Source organism: Ambystoma mexicanum, chromosome 5q (genome assembly GCF_040938575.1).
Source record: "Ambystoma mexicanum isolate Mex_15411 chromosome 5q, UKY_AmexF1_1, whole genome shotgun sequence".
NCBI classification, from domain to species: domain Eukaryota; kingdom Metazoa; phylum Chordata; class Amphibia; order Caudata; family Ambystomatidae; genus Ambystoma; species Ambystoma mexicanum.
This window is the reverse complement of record NC_090933.1, coordinates 1,181,363,923-1,181,387,484: the sequence shown is the minus strand read 5'-3', so window position 1 is coordinate 1,181,387,484 and position 23,562 is coordinate 1,181,363,923. Positions and strand designations below refer to the sequence as shown.

At 45.1% G+C, this 23,562-nt stretch overlaps 1 protein-coding gene across 1 annotated transcript in view; it reads left to right on the top strand.

Moving 5' to 3' along the window:
• The window catches only part of COL22A1 (collagen type XXII alpha 1 chain), a 1,250,061-nt gene that overhangs the window by 1,092,912 nt on the left and 133,587 nt on the right, over positions 1 to 23,562 (top strand). Inside the window, exons 40-43 of the mRNA XM_069621676.1 lie at positions 2,438 to 2,482; positions 14,131 to 14,208; positions 18,406 to 18,441; positions 23,327 to 23,380. Coding sequence (XP_069477777.1) covers positions 2,438 to 2,482; positions 14,131 to 14,208; positions 18,406 to 18,441; positions 23,327 to 23,380 — 213 coding nt within the window. The remainder of the gene's footprint in view (positions 1 to 2,437; positions 2,483 to 14,130; positions 14,209 to 18,405; positions 18,442 to 23,326; positions 23,381 to 23,562) is intronic.

The following is a 23,562-nucleotide window of genomic DNA, read 5'->3' as shown; positions in this document are numbered from 1 at the left end:
CACATACAACCACATTCTACTCATTACCATGTGCTGGCAAATGGCTCATTGCATGAACTACCCCAGCCCAAATATTGTTCTTCATTGTTGACAACTGTTTTGCAGGCCTAAATAAATCTCCATCTTAGAAATCAAGTCATGCTTCAAAAAGCTCTTTCCACAAGTCTAACTTGACTATTGGGTTCAGCAAATAGGTTAGGGGGTAGAACCGCAGTCATTGTTGCAGCTCACTGGTGCCTGGCATCCTCACAGTCTGCATCTCCCATTTCCTCAAATTCAAACCACAGAAGCACATAGTGTTCCATATAGTGAAGCAGAGAAAGAGACTGGAACAAGGTGCCTGAGGATATACGTGCAGGCATGAAGGCCTGAGTAGGTGGTTCAGAACCTTGTAGGTTTCCGCAATAACTCTGGACATGATTGAATGTTGCAGTTCTTACTACCTCATAATAGGGAAACAGTGGCCTCAGAAGTTATGTGCACTTGGTAATACTGCAGTGTTCAAATGCAAATTAATACATTACAGGAACACACAAAAAGGGAACATATACAAAGGAATCACACAGCCCTATCACCCCCAGTTCACTCTCCTTATTGCTGCAGTGTTACCTCAAACCAGCTGCTAGATAGTCTTTATATCACTGAGTTCCATCTGCCCATAACATAATGTGTGTCATGTACATACTGACACACATCAGCAGAATCTACCACCCCATGGCCTCTCACTTTGGGGTGTGTCTCAATAGAAAAAGCAGGTGCTTGAAGATCCTGGCTCCCGGTTAAGGACATAATCAAGTTCAAGATCCTGTCCAACGCCCACAACTGCCTGTCGAAAGATGCACCCTCCTACCTCACCCAGAAAATCAAAAAGCATACCCCAGAAAGGCCCTTAAGAACGGCTGCAATAATTGCCTCATCACCCCCAGATTTAATCACAAAAGGTCTGACGCTTCCAGCTTCCTGGTCTGTGCAGCCATCCTCTGGAACAACTTCCCCCAGACCCTGCGAAGTGTACCATGCTACAACATCTTCAGAAAAAAAGCTCAAAACCCACCTTTTCAACTCTCTTCTGCCCCTTTCTTTGCCCTGTCCCCTCCTTACCCTATGTAACTGTTTCTGTTCCTCTGCAACTAGCGCCTAGATGCCCATGGGCTTTGTGTGCTTGTTTAAATAATTACATAAAAGGAGGACAAAGTTAAGCCAAGGTACTTCCTGTCAGCCTATGCCAGGTGTGGAAATGGTCCCAGATCCTACCTGGATTAGCAGCTCAGGGTGCTTTGGAGATGACCCTGCTTTTGGAGGCACTGGAAGGCTGGGGGCCCCAGTGCAAGAGGAGTAGATCTACTGATGGCTCTTGGAAGATGTCATTCCTAGGCCTCTCCTGGGGGAGCAAAAAGATGTGGGCTTTCTCTCGAGGGCCATGATGCAGAAGTGCTTGAGGTCTGGAGACAAAAAAGCACACATAGATCTGCTGCTGTGGTCTGGGCTAGATCGGGCCGCGAGCCTTCTGCCTTTAATCCTCTAGGTGACCTTTTATGACACCACCACGCGCCAAATGGCTTTTTTGCTGATTTCATTTTTGCCGAATGTTCCAGTTTTCTTTTCTCACAAACAGAGGGGGGATACCTCTGGAACCCCCTTTCTAGTACTCACTCCCCTCTTTACTATATCCCATCCCATACTTACCATCTGTAATAAAAATGAAAAGTGGAAAGAAATTTGGCAAAGATGCATTGGGCAAAGTGGGGCTTCAGCAGAACATCCATGCATGCGATGGAATAAAAAAATAGCAAATTGATTCAGAAGGAAGCAATTACCTAAACGTGGCTCAAACACGAGGGGAAACTGCTCGGGGGATTCCCTGACACGCTACTAAACTACATTCCCCCAGAGCCGTAGGAGCAGGACTGGTAATGAATTGATAGTGTTAGCCTGTAAGTGAGAGCTATTTCATTCTCATGCCAAGGCTCACGTTCTAGCTTCTAAATATCTCTTTCCTCATCATGTGCACCTCCCCTTAGAGTGTATCACTGTTCTGCCCTTCTTTCACTAACACTTGTCGACCACCCAACTTCAAATGATGCCCGATATATCTACTTGAAAAACAGACTTAGAATTCACCCCTTCTTAAATGCTGCTCTCTAAAAGGGTTCATTGACTTTACAATTTCCCATCCTGGTAATCCACCTGAATCTACTAACTTTAAATTCTAAAGCGAGTTTAATATCCCCACAAACATTTACAGCCCTGCACATTTTTGTTAGAACATGTGAACACATCTCCATTAGGATTTTCCGAGTTTCAGATGCCGACGGCCTCTTATCCATGCATAGCATTCTGACTTAGTCTGTTTCAACATGTCTGTTTCAACAAGTGAACGTGAACTGTGAAAAATAAAGGCACTGACTCTCTTTTTCTGTTTTGGTGTCACTTTTAGGGGGTGCCTGGAGCTCGTGGACTACCTGGCCCTCAGGGTTCTAAGGTAAGAGGCAGATGCATGGAACTACCCTCCTCTGCGAGTCCTGAGGATTGATCCGAGAAGATATCGGGGTGCCTGAGAGAGATAGACACATGCAACAGCGTGGAAACATCTAAACTCAAAGCCAAGGCAGTGAAAGCAAAGACAGCCAATGAACTATAGAAAGAGAAGCAGATATATTGAAATTGACAGGGATAAAAAAAAACTAAAAAAACAATAGCTTGAAGCATATAGTGAAAGCGGGGAGACTAAGGCAAGGTAGGGAAATAATTAAAGGTGATACACATCAGTTCAAGAACGGTAGCCTTCATAGTGGACAGGACGAGGGAAAGTGCTATTATAAAGCTGAAAGTGACAAGTGTGGCAAAGAGAGAAGCTGTGCTTAGTGAATGACAGAAAATAATTGGAAATTGCACAGAGTTTATGGACAGAAGAAAAGGAGGTGAGAAGTAGGAGGGAAATTAATTAAAGGAGGGGAGCCACGGTCATAATTCTAAGGGGCAGGACACACAGTCACCTCTTGGAGCTGTAGGGAGTAGGCCCCTATCAAGAGCTTGATTGGAGAGAGACTTGTTGAGATAGTGCTGTTCAATGGCTCAGTTAAGCAATGATAGCAAAAAAAGATGAGTCAATCTTCAGTGTAAACGTGACATCTTAAGGTCAGAATTCTATAGTTGATAGGCATGTTATGAAAGGAAAATAATAAAGGGTAACACAAGCAGTCTTCTGGTACACGGAAACATAGGAGAAGCGGGCAGAAGCCGCCAGTCCAGGAGACAGAAATAGAGGGATCAGAAAGTCAGGAGGAAAATGAAGCGAGCGCGAAGCCAGGAAAGGGTCGATCATAGAAATCGGTGACCCACTGTGCTAAAGGCAGAGGGAAACCAAAGAAAAGAAGAAGAGAAGATTTCCTACTATGAGAAGTAGCTGTCAGACAATTCAAAAAGCAGCCTAGGTGGACCAGAGTGGGGGTAAGAGTGTGTTGGGAATAGGCAGCAGGAGTTGAGAAGTTAAAATAGAAATGAACACACAGGGCGATAGTTCAAAGGAAGAGAGATTTCAAGAGGTGTGTTTCTGAAGAATTGGAAAGTGAGAAGTGTTTCTTAAAGGAACAGCGAAAGAAGGCATAGAAAAGGGATATTTGTAGGTGTTGTAAGGTGAGATCCAGCAAGGAAGGAGGTGCGGAAGCACTGGGGATGTAAGGCCAGACCAAAGATGAACTTGAGGGAATTCAGTGGTATTGGCAATTGGAAACTGAAGACTGAGCAGTGCTACAGACAGAGGAGGACAGCAAGATACACGGTCCCATCCCCATGGCTGGATCATGGGATCTACAGTGGTAGACTAGGAGCACTTAAGAGAAGGTGGGAGCCCTGCACTTGCATGTGGCTTGCTGAATCCGACATGAGAGCATCACGCCATTGTACATAGCCCTGCCTGGCCTGGCCTGACATCTGCAGGCTCATGAACAAGCACATGTTAGAAAACCCTGCATGTCATTAGCTGTAAGAAATGCACATCTCTTTAGAGGGTTCGTTTTGTGGACAATCCCTTAGGTTTTTCTGTGTGCAATACATGGTGCTAAGCACTAAAATATGCTGTATGTTATATAGATAACTTGATTTCTCCATAACTTGTTTTCAAAGTTCTTTGAATTAAATAGTTAAGCTAACTAGGGTTTTGAAGGCCCTTATGAAAGTCAATGTAGCGTAGCACTTCGGTAACACATGCCACTGGTTGTTTTAATGCATACATTTACTGCCTCCTTTGAATAATGTATTAATATGTGCTTTTAACAAGTCTCTTATTTTAGCATTTCACCAAACTATTCCCACCCAAAATCTAAAGTTATCTTAACACCTCCATTTTAAGCGTGCAGCAATAAGGAATTAACACAGTGCTCAGAATGACTTTAGACAATGATGTCGCTAAATATGCGCTGGCAAGAAGGTGCGTGCAGGAGGCATTGTGATTCCACATGAAATTGATCGCAAGCAGAAATTAACATCAAAGATGCTCACTGCTGATTTTTAATGAGGTGGGAACACAGGAGTAGAGGCTGACGGTGGGGGACTAATTGGATGTAAGCTAGCATACGAAATGCTGTAAGGAGAATGCTGGAACCTGCACTGGGAGAATTGTTTAATTAGTATTGCATTTTGTTGTACTGTACTTGTCATTTGCATAGTGCCTTTTACCATTGTTACAGTCTCAATGCACTGGTAGTTGGAACACCCTTGGTGGACCGATGTCCAGAGTGTTGGAGGTCATGGAATAATGTTAGAATGTATATGTGCACTTGGCCAAATAAGGCTTTCCAGGTTTGGCCAGGCTCTGGTAGAGGGCAACGCATGAGGTCAGACATGTGGGTGGGTGCTGAAAGGAGTCAGGAGATGGTGTGAGTGCTAGGACTAGCAATGTGATCAGCAATTTGTCATAGGTCTTTGCTGCATTCTGATGACCGAGGTGTTGAGGCGTAGCCTGGTGTAGGTAGGTGGAGAATTATGTGTCCGGCACAACCTAGTTTCGTCATAGTCCTTTCTGTGTTCTGATGTGTGCAAGAGCCATGCCTGTGGCCAGTGTCCACCAGAGTGGTGCATTATACGTACCTAGCAGATTCAGTGGTGATTTGTTATTTTTGCACCAGATCAGGTATTGGCTTCGTCTGTCAATTCTTGCAGCTGTGATAAAATGGTTAGCAGCAGCAACAGTCTATGCTCCAACTATTTTCAACTATAGGAGCACGGGTTATATTTCCAGGTTCTTCCAGGCAGATAGCGTGGCGAGTCTATCAGTAATCGTGCACTTACTGAAACTTCTCAATTGTTACCTTTACCATGGGTGGCCCATCCTATAGTTCATTCATGCTCATTACCTGCCCATCCCTCAAGTCCATCCAGTGTGATTCTGGGGCATATTCTTAATTGACTTCCTAGAGTAATGCATGAGAAACCCCCACCTGGCATTATTGTACGAGACTTGGGCATGGCACAATTCCTCTGATGACAAATCCCTGCAGTGCCTCCCAATCCGTCCTATTGTGATGGTGGTGATTCTATCGCAACCACTTTGAGTGTGGTTTGCATACTTTCCCGTACATGCCAGGTGCAGTGAGTAATCAATCCTGTGACATTTCATAATGTGAACAAAAAAAGAAGAACATGATATGAAAGGGTGTGTTTCAGCTGGGCTGGTGGTGCTTGTGGGGAACCAGGGTCATGATTGGTGTATGATAGTGTGTATAGTCTGGGCTGCCACAATAGTGGCTGACGCGACCCCGTGCTGTGAGGTTGGGGCCACAGTGAATACAGCCATGCTTCATGGTGTGGAGTGTTCATATTTTCAGATTGGGAATTGGAAGGTTTAGGGAGGGGTTTCAGGATAATGCAGCAAATAGCTAGGTTTTGGGACTTTTTTGAAGGAAAGGTAGTTTTCAGTGTGGCAGATGTGCAAAGGAAGGGTTTTCAACATTGTGGGAGCTAGGCAAGAGAAGGCTGAACCATCAATTCTGGTGGAGTGGTAAGGGATAATAGAGAGGAGGAGAGCTGAGCCTGATAAGGTTTCTGGGGGGTTGGCGGTGGATGATTTTGTTCTGAAGGAACTCAGGTCCTGTGTTATGGATGGCTGGATGTATGAGCCTCCTCTATCTGCCTGCTCCTCTCTACGCCCAGCCGGATGGATTGTGGGGGCAGAGCTTTCCGTCAATGTGGGTACCTGCCCAACTCTTCCTCTTAGTTGCCTGTCATCTCCGCTCTCCACAGACCACCCTTGCAGTCCAAGAAGATGCAACAAAGGAACCCTTGATAGTTTGAAAGGCACTAGGGAACCATCCTCTGCTACCAAGTGTAAAGGTGCACCCAAGATCACACAATTAGTCAGAATAATACTCAAAGATGGAGGACTCAGATGCACATCAACACCCAGCATTATTCAAACAATGAATCCAAGCCAGCACCGCATACAAGCATCTTTGTTCTCATAGCTCTCAACTCTTTGAATGATTACATGTGTGTTTTGTAAGACACCTGCATCAACAATGACATCACATTATAGTATCAGTTCACAAAACCAACGGGAAAGTTCTGTTGTTAGTCGTCCAAGCTACATATAGAATGTATATGGGTTAGTCACTTCAATGCTCAGTATCTACTTGATGATTCCACCTAGAACATCCAACTACTGATAATATGTCTAATACATTATTATGTGACAGTTAATTGGTTGGCACTGTCCATCATAGATTGTGTGGCAAAGGGAGTTTTCATTGGTTGTCATCTGGCTCAAGAACCTCGGATATTTTGACAAGGCATCCAGATATGTGTGAGACACAAGTGTCACAATCAAACTCCATCATATGCTATGATTTCAATTCAAGTAAACTTCCTGATCATCACAAAGGGATGAGGCCTTGTCTCGCCTTTGAACTCAGACTTGTGTGCTGTCTAGTGACTGCATTTTCTCTGAGGGAGTTCTGCAGGTGTCCTATCAGTGTTTAGTTTGCAATTAATAGCCAGTGTTTTCATGTCTGGATCACATGTAAGGGTACCATGTTTGAGAGTAGTCTCTCTTCTATTTATTAATATGTTAGCTAATTCTAATGTGCATGTTGTGTTCTTCATGACCACTTGGGACAACCTTTCCCTATTCTCTATAGAGTGCCTTGGCATTTTAATCCCATGCACCTGGACATCAAGGGTTGGTTGTTTTTATTATTTCAATTAACTTGGAAGGCTACTTCTTCATCTCCTGTGAACTGTTTATCTTGTCTTTGTGCTTACTCTTCATATCTACTACTACCTTCTGTGTTTACCCATGGCGCATGCTGAGACTGCTGTTCTCAGGAACTTCACAGTTTCTCAAATAAAAATGTGTTTGTAAGTTTAGCTCTTTTCGGAAGCCCTGTTGCTTCTGGGACTACTGTGGCCTTTGTGTCTCTGTGCAAGTATGTTTTTCATGTCTATGGGCGAATATTGTTCATGTCTATGCATTCTTCATGTCTATGTGTACTCGAGTTTACTACATGTACTGTGTGTGTGTAGCCACTTTGTTAATCTCTATCTATGTGTATAGTCACAACTACCTGTTTCTCTACCTATCACACTATCTGTCCTATATTCTTAATGTCACCTTCATGGTCTTAGTTTGTTTCATCTTCTACTCCAAGGCTCTTGGGCCAGTAGGGTTGTCTCAGTTTATAGTGTTCCTCACCTAGATGATACAGGAAAGGGGAGGAGATGGAAGAGTGTACTTGCATGCTCAAATGAGTTGGGGCATTAGGTATTAACTGAATATTCACCTGCCCCATTACAGGGGCAGCAAGTTGTACTGGGTCAAGTCACGAGCTCGCATTGCATCAGTTCAAAGCAGTCCCTCAGTGAGGTTTGGATTCAGTGTTCATGTGATGCAGTGCAGATGGTTCACCGGGGATTGGAACAAAGCATTGAGTTGGTTTGAAAGGTTTTTAACCTACTTGTTCGGGTCAGTGAGTGATGCGAATCTCCTGCGATTTGAGACAAGGTCTGCAGGTTCAAAGTTTTGATCCTTTTGGTACGATATGATGTTCGAAGAGGTGCCAGTTCAAAGTCATCCACAGAGGTACATAGGTTGTTAAAGCTGAACAGGTGATGCCCTCTGCTTGGTTCAATGCCATGTTGAGCCATTTCAATGGATGCAAATCAGCAATGGCTCTGAGGCTGAGAGAATCCCAAAAGCACCACTGGTGTGTCCCTTTAGTTAGAGTATGGTGAACTTGATTTGAATGCTATTCGATCAGTTGATGTAATGAAAACAGCTTGCCTGGCTGTTCCTGATCTGAAGCTGCTGTGAGACCCAACACAGAGGCCTCTAGGAAAAGGTGAGTGCTTTCAGGTTCTTCTCTGCCATCCTAGGAAGGTTTTCAAACAGAAGGGCAGGCCTTGGTCCTAAGCATGTCAGAGTGGGTAGGGAGCAAGCTTTCCTCTGTCTGGGAACATTCCTTATTTCCTCAGTGACTGAGGCATTTGGAAAAATGAACTCTTACAAAATAGGTTTAAAGGAATTCTTGTTTAAGTCCTGGATGGTCCAAATGTGAATCCAAGAAGGGCGATGGACCCCCTCTTTTATATGCAAAAGGCAATATAGGAATGGAGAAAAGCAAGCCTGCTTTGATGCGTCCAATCCCTCTCCTCGTGACAGGCGGCCCTTGCCGTACAGCATCACACCCACAGTTGTTTGTCCTAAAGGATATGTAGGAAACAGAAAGGAAGGAGAATTGCAGCGACAGTTAAGAGGGTGCAGTCCTTTCCAAACTTTGCTGAACTTCCTCTGGATGCACTTACCCTGCCCGACTCAGACAAATATTATCAAAAGTCCTTTGCAATACATGGATGTGATGCTAGTCCTTTAGCTTACGGTATTCCTTTTGATTACTGGTTTCCAGGAAACTCCTGCCCAACCTCACAAAGGATAAAAAGAGAGGCAGGTCCCAGTGGCTAGTGTCCTCCTGGTGGTCAGCCAGTCTACAGAGATACACACATCCTGCCCATTGCTGACCTCGGCCCAATGTGTTGACATATGTATGATAGAGATCAGGTGTGGCGCCACTTATTATGTGTATTACCAGCAACCAACCCCCCAACTCACCTCTGACTTATCTTTAAACATGTAACTGCCACATGGATGATCGTTCTTGAAAATTACATAGTTGTGGAACAACCACCGGAGAGCAGGAACTGAAGATTAGGCTACTGGTGCAGCAGTGCAAAGGTGCACACTATGTTGTTGGTATGGAGTTTGATTGAAGGGGTTCTGGTTAGCACCTTACTCTTTCTGAGTTGGAATTACCTGCACCTTTTTAGTAATTGTATGTTTTAATTTATTTTGTCTTACTGTGTTAAGGCTTGTAATTCGAACCTTTCACAATATCAAATTAAAATAATACATATAACATTGATACATTATCATGTTTATAATCTGGTGGCATATTAAACCCATTAGAATAAATCATATATACAAAACAATTTTGTCATGATACATCTCATATTAAAATATGTCATCCTGTGACAATTAAGGAGATAGGAAAATAGCTGCAGACATCTTTTAAACATTAACATCAGTGCAATTTCAGTTCCAGTCATAATTATGTGCCATAATGCTTCCACGTTCATCTGACTTGAATTATGCTCCAATATATCAAAACCGTTAACTCTCAGTAAAGAAAAGTACTGCATTCTGTTGTTAAATGACTGTCTCTCCCTGGTTTATATCTTTAGAGAATCTGCAGGTTATTTTGTGTCTCACAATATAGGCCCCGGCACCCAAGATTTCATTAATTGGGTATAGGTTAATATGTGCTCTTAGAAACACATTTCTCCAGTGTGGATTAGGAAAGTAAAGGAGGAGATTGTTCACTGGTTTATCCCACCTTACAAGTTCAGTGATTAATGTTTACTTTTAGCTTTTTTGCATGCTCCAATCCAATCCAGCGACCATAGTTTATTTTTTACCACCACACCCCTTCTGCTTACAGCACTGGAGATCCCCGACAGGTTTGAAACAAACTTCGAAACGGACCTCCATTCCCCTCCCTACCCCCCATGTTCTAGTTGTGTGGTCCATACAGAGTGCTGCCAATGAGCCCTAATCCTGACGTGCCTGATGGATCACCCCCTTCCGTACTGGTTCATCCTGACCTGATGTTTGCCACATGTGCGCAAAGTCACAGCAGGGTAAAGAGATAACCTGTGCAAGCGGCATATCTGGATCAGTGTGACCCACCAGCCGATACATTGGATGCAGGCCCTTGTGTGATGTGATAAGGCGTTGAGCGTGCTGCGTCAGTTCTGTTGGGAGAAGCTTGCTCCCTTGATGGAACTCTTTGGTGCCTGAAGCTTTGCCAGCTGAGGGAACTGTCCTGCCAGTGAGGTTCGCTGCTATACCTGTTCTGTGTGCTGATAAGTGCGCATGTCGAGGGACCACGCTGATGTGAGACACGACGTCTGATTGAAGCCTGGCTCCAATCACCTCATAATAAAACTGAACAAGATCAGATTTTTTTATTTTGAAATTCTTTTTTTACCACAAGAATTAAGGAACCCGATGACCTTTTCTTTATTATTTGAAACCAAAACAGAGTAGGGATTTGATGCAGCAGGGTTTATCCGCACAAAACGTTCAAAAAGATGGTCGACCCCCCCACCCCTCCCACCCTGCGACCTGCAGAACACATGTTCACCTGGCTCGGTGGTTAGGAATGCGCATACTTTCCACTGCTGCATTATTGTCTCTGGCAGTCGCAGCCCCTCCCATGCAGCTTTCTTTCAAAGTCCCACGCCCTCTCCTGCCTCAATCTGAACTCACCCAGGTAGCCAGTACAAAGAGCATTGCTCTTCTGCCGATGTGTTCTTTTCCTTTTGACATGTGACGCGTAATATTGGGCCGTTATCAAAACACTCAACATTTTTGACATAGGGTAACAATGGGGTACATAATATTATTTGATTAAGTGGGAAAACCAGAATTGGAATCTAGGTCACCCGGTTCAGACTGTCCTGATGTTTACAAACCGCTGCCCTGGGGCCATTTTCTGGAGCTAAAAGTGCCAAGTAAGGACCTTACTCTCCAATTTGATGTGTTTGCATTAGTACTATGGGTTTACTATTTTCCGTTATTGGCCTCGTTATTTGCAGAAGGTGCCAAGTGCAGACTGACCCCGAGAGCATCACTGCGTAGCAGGGCACCTGATACTGTCTTTATCTCATGCAACAAATCACAGAGCCCCATGGCTTGTGCGCACACGGCTATAGCAGAAAAGGCCTCCAAACACCCATAACTGTACAAAACCTGGGCACCCAGGTTCACTTAGCATGGGGCCGGCGCGTGTCTGTAACATTTCGCTGCTGCAGCGTGCTAAGGTTAAAAGACCACCACTGCACAATGTGAACATGAAGAGGGAGGCGGGGGAGGGGAGCACCCGCCTCCTCAGTGCATGACTCCCTGGCAGACGTGCCACATGCACTCCCTATCGGGACAGATCTTCCTAACGGATGGCTGCCCCTCTTACCTGAATCCGCCTGGAATGCACACGCCGGGCTGCATGACAGAGGAAAGGGGGGCGCTTTCCAAAGGGTGAAGGGACCGCTGCATTCCTGGCCATCTTCCTTTGTTCGGTTCGCATCTAGGAAAACAGCATGCGCGAGCTGTCGGTGGGCAGTGCTCATCTTTGAGGCGGGTGTGCTGGTAGCTTGTGCCAGCAGTTGCTGCAGCGCCAAACATGTGACATGGAGCAGCAGCAGATAGATGGTCTGGTGGTGGGACGGTTTAGCAGTGAACTGACCCAGACCGCCGACCCTGGGTCCGGCATTAGGGGGCCAAGATTTGTTGGGCCCTGGCACTTATTTTTTTTACAAATGAAGCACTGACTAAATCCGTACCAAGCGCCTAGAGCCAATTCACATTACAGTGTGCGCTGTACAAGTTCACCAATTGTGCAAGTCCTGGAGTAATGTGTTTGCACAAGGCTCCTCCACGGATGCAGGAACGGTGCAACGGGGTCCAAGGCAATTTTCGTTTTGACATCCTTATTTGAAGTGGGCATTCAGTGACCAAACCAGAAAGAATACTAACACAGTCAACATATCTCAGAGGGGGGTGAGGGATCTTATTGCCCCCCTCCGACCACGACCTGGTCAAACTTTGTAAATAAAGAGTGAGTGGAAAGACACTTGATTCATGGTATTTTTTGCATGTAAAACAGAGATTTGCGTGCCATTCTGCCCGCAAATCCCCAGTCATCAAACAGGGATTTGTGGGCAGAATGGCACACAAATCCCTGTTTTACACAGAAACAATTCAATGAATCAGGGAAGGCATAGCCTTGATGTATTGAGGCGTTGAGGTAGTGAGGTGGGAAGCAAAAGAGCCTAGGTTGCAAATTGTTAGGTTATCGAACCAAATACGTCATTTCCACTCCCAGCTTCTCTGCATAGCGAATTGTGAGCTCTTTGACACATCCTGCTGTCCTATCTCGTCGTCATTGGCTACACTGCTAACAATTGCCTACACGCAAACAAGCACCCCGGTATTAAGCAAAGATGATATCCGGATGCACAAAGCTAAGTCATACTCTGTACTCAGGATGGGTCTGGCTGGGCGAGGTTTACCAGGGTGCCAATGCCTTGCCAGCCAGGGACTTGCGAGGTTGGCTCGTCCGATGGCACTCTGCAGAATGAGCAGAGACAGGCAGGCAGGGTCAAAGGAAGACCAGGGAAGATGGGCCTGGCCTGTTTACTCTCCTAAACATTAACCACCCATGGATTTGTAATGTGATACGTGTTCCTGGCATCGCCCCTGAAACACCCAGAGTTGCTTTTTTCATTATTTTTGTTCTGTTGACATTTTCTCAGAAATGGAGGAGCTGTGTGCCAACGCATTGCTTAGACCTGGAGCCGGTGCCATCGAAGATATACCCTCCTTGGTATCCTGCCTTACTGAAGCCTGTCTGTGCCACCCTGTGCCAGGGTTATGAGAAGAAGAAACAAGGAGACTCTTCCTGGTTCCTTCTTTAATTAACACGTGCTGACCTTTCTTCCAATGCAGCTGTCTTATAGTGCAGTCCATGGCTGCCTTTATGCTCCGTGCTCAGAGGCTCACGGTGCTCAGAGGTTCACGGTGCATTGGCAGAGCCACGGCGGTGTTCGCCGAGGGAGCCTCTACTGCAGTTCAGACAGATGGGAGGACACCACCAGGGGACCCGCGCAGAGCCAGACGGACCCCAGGGAGCCTCTCATTTCAGACAGACAGGAGGACACCACCAGGGGACCCGCGCGGCGCCAGATGACCCCTGGCCCAATCACAATCAGCATTTCACACCTCAGGCTGACTTACCTCCCTGCTTTCTTTGGAGTCGGAGGGGAGACGGGGACTGAGTCTCCTCATGGTCAGGTACAAGTGAAAAATAAGCAGGGATGAGACTGGCAGGCTCTCTCCTCAGCTGTCACCACGCCCTGACACAGCAACTTGTGAATTGAAGGTGGTGCTGTGCTGCCTGCAACAACAACACCCACGTGACCCACACCCACACTCACAATATGTCATTTAATTGGCCCAGAAGAACAGCCAATGAAAACTGTATGTTCTGTGTTACTATACAGAACTGAGGAAATACTGCATAGTAACAATAGAATGTTAGTTTTCATTGGTTGTTTTCATTGCTGTAGTCCCAGGTCTAGCCATGGCCTGCAACAGCAAGCAGAGCATGAGATATAGATTGAACTCTCAACAAACAAAACAATTACAAAGCAATTACACGTACTAGTCTGCAGCCCGCATCAATTAGTTCCGGTGCCCAAAAAAGATGCCAGTGTTGCCCACCGGGAAACACCGGCACAAATTAAGCACTGCTTCAGCCTTATTCTACTTTATTAGAAAATGTTAAATCTGATCCCTACACTTTCTTAAATATTTCCACTCATAGTCTGACTCATGGTATTTAGCCCTTGGATTGTTTTAAATAAGAGATTCTGATCAGCAAGTGTTTCATTGTACATGCATTCCGAGCTGGTTCATAAGAATGGATCTTCTGTTTGTGTGTTCTTTTCCTGTGTAGATGCCATGTACTTGCTTTTGACATGTTGCAATGCTTGGGTCTGATTGCTGTTTCTCTGTCTCTGAAGGGTGATAGAGGCTCTCCGGGCCTCCCGGGGCAAACTGGAGATCAAGGACCGAAAGGGGTCGGAGTGGCTGGCCCTCCCGTAAGTACAGTTGCATCTCTTTCCCACACACAGCTAATGAGTACATACATGAAGACATGTTAGATACATAAAGCTACACAACATAACTTTGAATAGAGTGTGTTATGTCGTGTAGTCTAACAATCATTCATGACTACAGTTATTAATGCTTGGTCTCACTTGCTAAACATGTGTTATTAAAGAACAGTAACCCATCTGCATGCAACCAAGCCCAGATATGATGTATTGAAATGATAACCTATTTAACATTGATCGATTTCCGCACATATATATTTTTTCATCCTGCACATTTTGTACTTGGTATACACTATTATTGTCAGGAAGGTAAAACAGTGATGTTATGAGATTGCAAGAATACTCGTCATCTCATCATCAACACAGCCTGGACACAGACCTATACAACTTTCACAGCAGACTTGAAGACTTAATAATGAAAGAATAGACACAAGCCATGTTACCGAATAAGATAAAGGGAACCAAATATCCCACTAACAGACCACATCAGATTACAAAACCTGGGCAATATTATGGGACATCCTTCACTGGCCATGTGTACACAACCAACAACACATAAAACGTGGTTACTACTTCGTCTGGACAATTTGCAGGAAGTTCCAAAACTTACTGTACAAAGACTATGCCATGACAAATGGGAACAATTACACAGTGGCAGGCTATGATAAATGGGAAGGCTAGAGACCTCCTCTGCTTTGTTATTATTGCTTTCATTGCATCGGTTGCTGTCATGTATCATTCTCCCCCATAGCATTACTCTGCACTCCATCATAGGGTTGCGTAGTGTTTTGTTGTGTAAATGCAGATTCATCAGCAGTGTGACTGCAATGAAGGCTTGTTCTGCTCTAGCTTTCCCAGCCCTTGCTTAACATCTACGTCTCGAAACAAAGCTATGATCTAGAACTGGATTTCCTAACAGTGTTGACTGAAGGGCTCTTTGGCATGTATACTGTTCTAGTGTGCATCATTGAACACCTCTTGTCTGGAGATCCTGTGTTTGGACTAATAGGAATGGCTTACTGTGCAGGATAGACAAAACCTACCATTCCACAATATGATATGATATGATATGTCATTTATAACGCGCCTATACACAAGTGTTTCAAGGCGCGGCGAGGCAAGGGAGGGGAAACAGAGTGAAGACAGAGACAGCGATCCTACTAGGACAGGTGACTTTGAGATTATGCAAGTGCAGGGTTAGGGGGGAAGGGGAAAAGTATGAGAGGAAAGGTGAGGGGGCAGTGCAGTACATAGGATAACAGTAACATAAATAAAGACCACAAATAATAAATAAAAGTGTGGCCAGCAGGTGGCAAGTGCAAGGGTAAGTGCAGACATTGGGTGTCAAGTGCTAGTAGTGGCTGTAGGGATACAGAAAGAGTCCCAAAGTCAAAGGGTTGCCAGGGGGGCAGTGCAGGTGTGCAACTGGCTGGGAGGGGACCTGGGCTTGTTTTTGATTCAGATTCAGCCAGGAGATCAGCAGGGGAGAGGAGGATAGAAAGCAACAGCAAAGAGGAAGGCATTGAGGCGCTTCCGGAATGGGAGATGGTTCTCTTCAAGTTTCAGAGAGGCTGGGAGGATGTTGCAGAGGGAGGCCCCAGCAGAAGAAAGAGATCTACCACCAATTTGCTGCTTGGAGAGGCAACTAACGGTGAGGGAGTTGGAGGCGGATGAGCAAAGAGCTCGAGAAGGAAGATATTTATGGAGAGAGAGTTGAAGGTATTGAGTTCCCAGGCCCCAAAAGTCCTTGTGTACAACGCAGAGGGTTTTTAACTTAATCCTCACCGCCACTGGGAGCCAGTGCAGAGATTTCAGTCCAGGTGAGTTACGATCCCGGTGTTTGAGGCCAAGGACAAGTCTCGCAGTCCTGTTTTGGATTCAGGCAGATTTAGAAAGAGGCTGTTGAAGTATTCCAGCCTAGAGAGAACCAGAGCTCTGGAGACAGTGAGCTTCTGGGGGAAGGAGAGGAAAGGAATAATGCCTCTGAGGAGGTGCAGCTGGTAGTGTGACTTCTTAGAGATGTCAGCGATCCGAGGAGAGAAGGAAAGTGTGGAGTCGAAGATGACCCAGAGGATTTTAGCCTTGTAGGTGGGAGCCAGAGAGTGGCAGGAAAGGAGGGAGCAGGTGTGCCGATGCGGAGAATCTCGGTCTCACTGGCATTAAGGCAGACATCATTGGTGGCACACCACTCCTGGATGGCGGACAGATAGTCAGAGGTGAGAGAACGAGAAGAGGTGGCAGAAGGGAGCCTGAAAATGTGTTGAGTATCATCTGCATAGCACTGAAAGCAAAGACCCATTTATGGATTGGGGAAGCTGCAATTGTTGGCTTCACCTAGCCTTTCTACAATCAGGTCAAGGGTGCCCATAACGCTAAACATGATACATTTTGCTCACTGGGTGACATTAGACAGAATATCTATGGATATGGTGGTCAAACTATTGATTAAAGGAACACCCCCTTGGAAAATGAAAACCAGCCCTGAACCTGAAAAAAATGCCAGTAGGAGAGCCACTGATTACTGCAGCTCTAATGAGACAAAATCAAATGTAGCAACCATAATTCCTGCATAGACACAACACAACCACCTTCACTCGACCATAACTCATCCTAAGCTGGCAACACCTTAATTCCACCAGACCACCACATAATTCAGCCACAAGGGCCCTGATATTGTGCTGGTTTGCCAATATGAGTTTTTTTGAAGTAATTTTTAATTAAAACATTACTTTGAAAAAACTCATCGAACTATATAGGGGTGAGGGGATACAATGGGTATGGAGGAGTTTGGGGTAGGGATTCAAATATAGGGATGGGGGGTGAGGGAACCCACTAAATATAATTCCATCAAAAATAATCACTTTGAAAAACTCCTGTCAGCATAGGGACATAGAACCCTGAGGCATTTTTCCAACAACTGGTTGCGGTATTGAGAAATATACAAATAAAATATCTAACCAGCAACATGATGTCAGCAGCGTACATGAAGCATCTCATTGGAAGACAGAACACAGGGATGAGGACTAGGGGTCATGACAGAAACACTGAAGCTGGAACACAGTGCGAGACTATGATCCATTGCAAAAAAACAACGTTTCCATATGTTAATATCCCTGCAAAAATATTGCCATACAAAAATATCACCATATTTTTGCGGCGATATTAAGCCATGGAAACTGTGGGGGACACCCCCACAACCCTCATCATTTTTTTAATGGGGCAGGGTACACCCCTGCCACCCCCGGTCCTGATAACCCCATACATTGTCCCCACTAATAATATCGCCTATGGCCTTACCCCACAACCATATATATGGCAATATTATTGGTGGGGATAATATTACCTGATACCAAAACAACATAAGGATTACAGCTGAGGACAAGGCGTCATACTGGGTCAATATGACCCAAAGGGGCATACTAACCTAGCCGTTAACAGTCCACCACCCAAGATAAGGGCACAAGCGAAGCCCTTAATGCAGGCAGAGGGCCGTTACTGGCAGCAGTCACTCTGCCCCAAGCTTTATATCACCATTAGCACCTGTGTAGATCCTATGTGGGTGCTAAGGGTAAGTATAACTAATACAAAAATAAATGTGACCTTCAGGTGCAGCACTGCACTTCATTTTTGGAGTCCATTTTCGGTGTTGATGACCATGATGTCATCAACATGGAAATGGACTCTGAAAAGGGAGCGTGGAGCCACACCTTAAGGTAAGATTTTTTTTTGTTTTAATTAAGTTATACTCACTCTTAGCACTCGTGTAGGATGTACACAGGTAATAATGGGAGTGGGGGAAGTGGGGAAGGGAAGGAGGAGCAGGTGAAAGGAAAGGTGGCGCTTGCCAGCAGCACCCAGACTGCTCAGAACATGGGCTTCTTTTGAACAATACAGCCCACATTCCAAGATCCTGATTGACCAGTACCCACTCTAGGTTGCTAATGAGGACTGAGAACCATAAACAAAACAAAAAAAAAACATCTATCACTGTTGAGCACTATGAGGCGTAACACTACAAAGGACATGGATGAAAACTGACCATGTTCTAAGCATCTGATGGATGGATGTCAGCCAACACATGGATGCAGGTGAAGACTGGGGTCCTTGTGTTCAACATGTGAATTATACATCATATTGTTTATCTAGCTATCCTTAATTAATACTGTATGTTCTATGTTTTAGGGCCCTACTGGACCACATGGAGAAAATGGACTTCCGGTACGTAACCAGGATTTTAGTATTTCCACTAATATTGTTGGATAGGGTTGTAGCCATGACGATGAGCTGTTGTAAATGGAGGCAACATGAAACCCCCTTAAAGTTACAAGCTTTTGTTTTCAAATTAACGCAGCAGAGTAATTTTTTGCTTTATCTACTCAAATTATTTGGCAAAATATGGATGATATACGATCTACACTACCACTGGTCCAAAATTGTCTTCTGCATTTACCCATCATGTCCTCTCTAATGCAAGTCACTGTTCCATTGATCCAAAGCTACTCTAGTGTTATATAAAAAAAACAAATACGCATATAATAACCCTCTAATGGAGAATAAGTGGCAAACATCAGATTACCTCCCACCTCCAAATCATCCCCCAGTCCACCTCCAAAATAACCCGGAACATATGTAGGGGTGTATAACAAAAAAGTGCACCAGGGGGAACAAAACCCTAACACAAACATAAAATAAAACATTAAAAAGTAATCAGGGCAAAAGGACTATGACAAGGGAAAGCATGGCCCTGGAGTAAACAATGTAATACAACCTGTAGTTCACACTCCCCAACAATACATCACAGAAGATTACAACATTTCTCTATGCCATCCTAGATTGTCTTCTGCCATAGGGTCAATGTTTATAAGGCTGCTGTCATATGGAACTGTTATGAGAAATACCATTTTCACATCAAGGCATATTTGGCATAAACCACCTGTGCATGCAACAAGTTAGTGCCATGACCAAGCCACTGTCGTGCTACAAACGGCCACATACCCTTGCTGGCACTCTCTTTTAGATAGTCACATATTCATTTTGCAGTTGATCAATAAAGCATGTTTATGTAAACAGGCTGTTCTTGAGTTTTTAGTATGTTCATTGATTTGTTCTTCCCAAACATAACTGCTGAGTATAGAATTAGGGTTGTTCATCCTCAGTTCTAAAACTTCACTGGCACTGCAGCTTCTTTATCTACTGCACCCACCCAGCCCCTTTGCTCGGCCCTGGCTGCAAGCTTCACCACCAAAACACAGGACATCCTGACCTCTCTCACCTCTGCCCCCACTCATGCACCAACATCTCTTGTGCCCCCCTTGGCCGCCCACTCCACTCCCACTCTTCTCTCCTCCCTCTCCCCTGTCACACCCAAGGAGGTCTCTAGACAATTCTGGTCTATGAAAACCTCATCCAAATAGGTGGCCCCCTGCCCTTATCTCCTGGAGAACTTGGCTATCTCTCAGCTTACCCTCCCAATGGGATCTGTTGGATGTCTCCATGGCCATCAGTCTGGCTTAGAGCATCCAGATGCATGGAAACTGCTCTTATAAACAGCTCTCAAATTCTGACTCTAACTCTCCCTCTGTCCTCATTCTTCTTGACCACTCTTTTTCTTTCGACACAGTAAACCACAACATCCTGATCTACCATCTCTGAGACACCCTGGGAATCACAGATCAGGCCCTGGCATGGATTGCCTCCTTTCTCTTTGACCGTCCTTTCCAGGTGGAACTTGGATCTTTTATCTTCGCTATCACTCTCTCTACTTGTGGTGTTCCCCAGGGATGTAACCTATCCCCCAAGTTCTTCAATGTCTACATGGCTCGTCTGACCCACAGGATCTCTGCCTTCACCTCCAACTTTCAGTGTAATGTGGATGACACAAAGCTATCTTTCAGGCCACCCTCAGCCTCCTCCTCCTCACTCATTCCTGACTGTCTGTCCGCATTTCAGTCTTGGTGTGCTGCAAACAATCTCTGCCTCAATCCCAGCTCTACAGAGCTCGTCCTCATTGTGACCCCTGCTCCCGCTTTCCCACATTAACTCTGGCCGGCCTCCCTCAGCCCTGCACCCTCATCCGCTGGTGGGGCAAAAAATCTAGGGGTCATCTTGGACTCCACTCTCTCCTTCTATCACATCTCAGAAATCTCTAAAAAGTCCCACTGCCAGCTTGACCTCTTCAGAGGTATTCTGCCTTTTCTCACTTTCCCCCAGAGGCTCACCGTCTCCGGAGCCATGGTTCTTTCTAGACTTCACTACTGCAACAGTCTCTTTCTCAATCTTCCTAATTCTACTCTCTGACCTCTACAACCCATTTAGAACAGAACCCTGAGACGTATCCTTGGCCTCAAGCCCAAGGACTGCATCTCTCCAAGTCTGAAATCCCTCTGCAGGTTTTTCCTTCTGGAACAACCTCTCTTCCCCCCTCCTCCTTGAATCTGATCCCCTTAAGTTCCAGGACCACCTCAAGACCTTCCTATTCTCTTCCTCTTCCTTTTCTCTTCTCTCGCTTTCCCCTGTTAACCTCCTGTCTATTCTTGCCTACTTCCCACCTACTTCACTCCCTAACACCGTTCCAGTTGCTGACTGGTCCCATGATGCACCTCCAGAGCCACACAGGTCTCAGGGTCCCCCACCAGTCCTCGCACTTGCTCCCAGGCATCTGCACTGTGCTCTCCACTACTGCACTTCTGGAATTCATTCCATGGGAACGGTAACCTCTCTGCACTTAACCCAGGGCTCTGCTGGACTGGGAGCACTAGTTCCCTCTCCCTTCCTCCCACTTCCTGTCTGCACACTCACATTACCTTAGAATGTATTATGCCTAGTTCGCCAGGCCTAGTACAGTAGTTTTCTGTTTCCGTATGTCTTCTCCTTCCTCCCTTATCACCTGTATGTTCTTCTCCTTTACCCCCTTATCACCTCACTCTCTGTCACGCACTTGCACTGTCCCATATATTGTTGGCCTAGCACGGTTGTTTAAGGATTGTATAACCCTCTCACTTTCCTCTCCCCTTTCTCGCCTCCATTCTTGTCATGCACTTGCACTAGTATTAATCCTGTCAGGCTTAGTTTTCTAGTCTTTTTTGCTAGATCATTCTGAAATTTCAAGGCCTAAGAATGACTCTTCATTCCCTTGTTGCCTTCCTGCCTTGAGGCGCTTTGAAATAATTCACTTGTGTACAAGCGCTTTAAAAATAAACAATTGCATTTACTAATTGCAAGCACTTGCTCGAAAACCGTTGAAGATATGTGCATAACTCACAAATGTAGTGCTCAGCACAAAGATAATGGCCTTGTGTATTTGAATATTAAGAGGGAATTAGAGAATGCTTGTTCAAGTGTGATGAGCACCAGGGCAAACATTGCACAAGTGGAAAAATATATGCTTTCAATACATCTTCGCACCAGTGCAAACAATTAGGTAAAGGTCTATATGCAATTGCAATTGAGATATGTTTGCCTGATCGTTCATCTCCTGCCTCAACCCTCTGGATGCAGTCCTTAAATACTTCTTCTCTACCTATCAGTGCCAGCTGCAAAAAGCTGTTGAGGTCACCTGTCATTGTCTACCAACGAGCATTAAAAGCAATACTCTCCAACGTTTTACTAATACTTTTATCAGTGCAAAATCTCTTCAATACTTCTATAGTTCAGCTATTGGCAGGAATAACCCGAATGGGCATTCAAGACAAATTAATGTACATTCATCCACGCTTTCATGACAAAAGTGACAGAATGATATATGCTTCCTAACTTTAAAAAAGCAAGCAGTCAGAGGCTGCCACCATTAGTCTCTCACTGGGCCATAGATGGACCAGTATGCCTGGAACTGAATGAAGGGTTAATCACACCCTAACACCGGAGATAGATGATCATGCATGGTCAGTCACATCCATATGGCAGCTGGACAGCATCCCTAGGTCATGAAGGCGATCAACAGCATCCCTAGGACATGAAGGCGATCAACCGCATGCCTAAGACATGAAGGCGATCAACAGCATCCCTAGGACATGAAGGCGATCAACAGCATCCCTAGGACATGAAGGCGATCAACAGCATCCCTAGGACATGAAGGCGATCAACAGCATTCCTAGGTCATGAAAGCGATCAACAGCATCCCTAGGACATGCAGGCGATCAACAGCATGCCTAGGACATGAAGGCGATCAACAGCATGCCTAGGATATGAAGGCGATCAACAGCATGCCTAGGACATGAAGGTGATCGGTACAAGCACAACCCCTTCTAGCCGTGCCGGGCGGGCGCTGCTGCCACATGCCCCATATGGCTGTGTAGTAAGTGGGATCTCATGCTCTTTGCACCCACTCCCTCACAGCTGCCACTCTCAGTAAAGACATGTATCCCTTATCCTTCTGAAAATAGAACTGAAAACACATGTTCTTGAAAGTATCTTCATGTTGCCTTTTCTTGTTAGTTGCTAGTGCTATTCCAATTGCTCTGTTTTAAATGTAAAACTCACTTGGACTGTGCAGCTGAAACTATACTTTGAGGGTAAACTATTTATGATGGCATAACTCTGACCACCACGTTGTTCGGAAGAGTGTACACCTTACATATCCCAACCTAATTGCCAGTGTTTGAAAATGTAACATTAGAACAAATTCTCACACATTGTACAACTGTTTTCGAGGTTTTTGAAGTACTCCCAAATTTCACATCCGGGGCGGTGGGGTGTTTGACAAATACCTCATAGCACCTGGGACCCTGGGGGTGGGGGGACTCATTGTCTAAGAATTAGCCGACTTCTGGACTAGATGCTACAAAATCTTTATATGTTTTCTTTGTGTTTACATCCCTATTGCTTTGATCCTAGTCTCTTCTCTCAGAAGCGGTGTCTCTGTTTAGCCAACAACCATTGGCCAACTGTGCTCCCCATTCCCCAAATGCACTTTGAAATAACCTTCTTGTATTGGTGTATTTTTCAAAGCACCAATAAAAATACATGTTCACCAGTTATGCATGAAAACATGTTATCTGTAACCTTGACTTTAGTTAGAAGTCCCAAAAATATATGTTCAACATGACTTTGATTTGAATATTCCATTGTATGCTGATGTTGACATATGTTTCTGGATCTTTTCAAGGGACAAAGAGGACAGCCGGGTGTTCCTGGTCCCCAGGGACCCCCAGGACAAGATGTAAGTATGTACATGTCACTGAACCATGTGTCTGTGTCGCGAAAGACGACGAGTTTCTCGTTATCACTCTGATGCAATATGCTCGTCAAAGTCAGAGAACTTGTGAAATCACACGATGCAGATGTTAACGTTCCAGCTCCAAAACTAGTGGAGAGCAAACTTATTTGGGGATTACTCAAACA